This window comes from Chaetura pelagica, unplaced genomic scaffold (assembly GCF_000747805.2).
Source record: "Chaetura pelagica isolate M959 unplaced genomic scaffold, ChaPel_1.0 scaffold132, whole genome shotgun sequence".
Lineage (NCBI taxonomy): Eukaryota > Metazoa > Chordata > Aves > Apodiformes > Apodidae > Chaetura > Chaetura pelagica.
In genome coordinates this window covers 1,486,573-1,486,809 of record NW_009952709.1, presented here as the reverse complement: position 1 = coordinate 1,486,809, position 237 = coordinate 1,486,573, and the positions used below count along the sequence as shown (strand labels likewise).

Below are 237 nucleotides of genomic sequence, written 5' to 3'. Positions count from 1 at the left end.
CTCCCCACCTTCCCCCACCGTGCCCACACCCCCTCCTGGGAAGGGCAAGGATATGGCCATTCCGTTATTCTCTTGGCGTATTTCCGTATAACGTTATCTTCACTGAAGATGAAGAGGGATCTGTTGACTGTGAAGCAGTTCTGCTTGACGGGGATGGGGTTGTAGAGAGCCATGGTCCTGGCTCGCTGAGCCATCGACTGCTTGTACATCCTCTGGCCGGCTTCGGGGCCCACCTGC

General features: G+C 57.0%; 1 protein-coding gene across 1 annotated transcript in view; it reads right to left on the bottom strand.

Moving 5' to 3' along the window:
• Nucleotides 1-237, bottom strand: part of CACNA1B (calcium channel, voltage-dependent, N type, alpha 1B subunit) — a 326,950-nt gene that overhangs the window by 321,803 nt on the left and 4,910 nt on the right. The window contains exon 2 of the mRNA XM_009994349.1: nucleotides 55-233. Coding sequence (XP_009992651.1) covers nucleotides 55-233 — 179 coding nt within the window. The remainder of the gene's footprint in view (nucleotides 1-54; nucleotides 234-237) is intronic.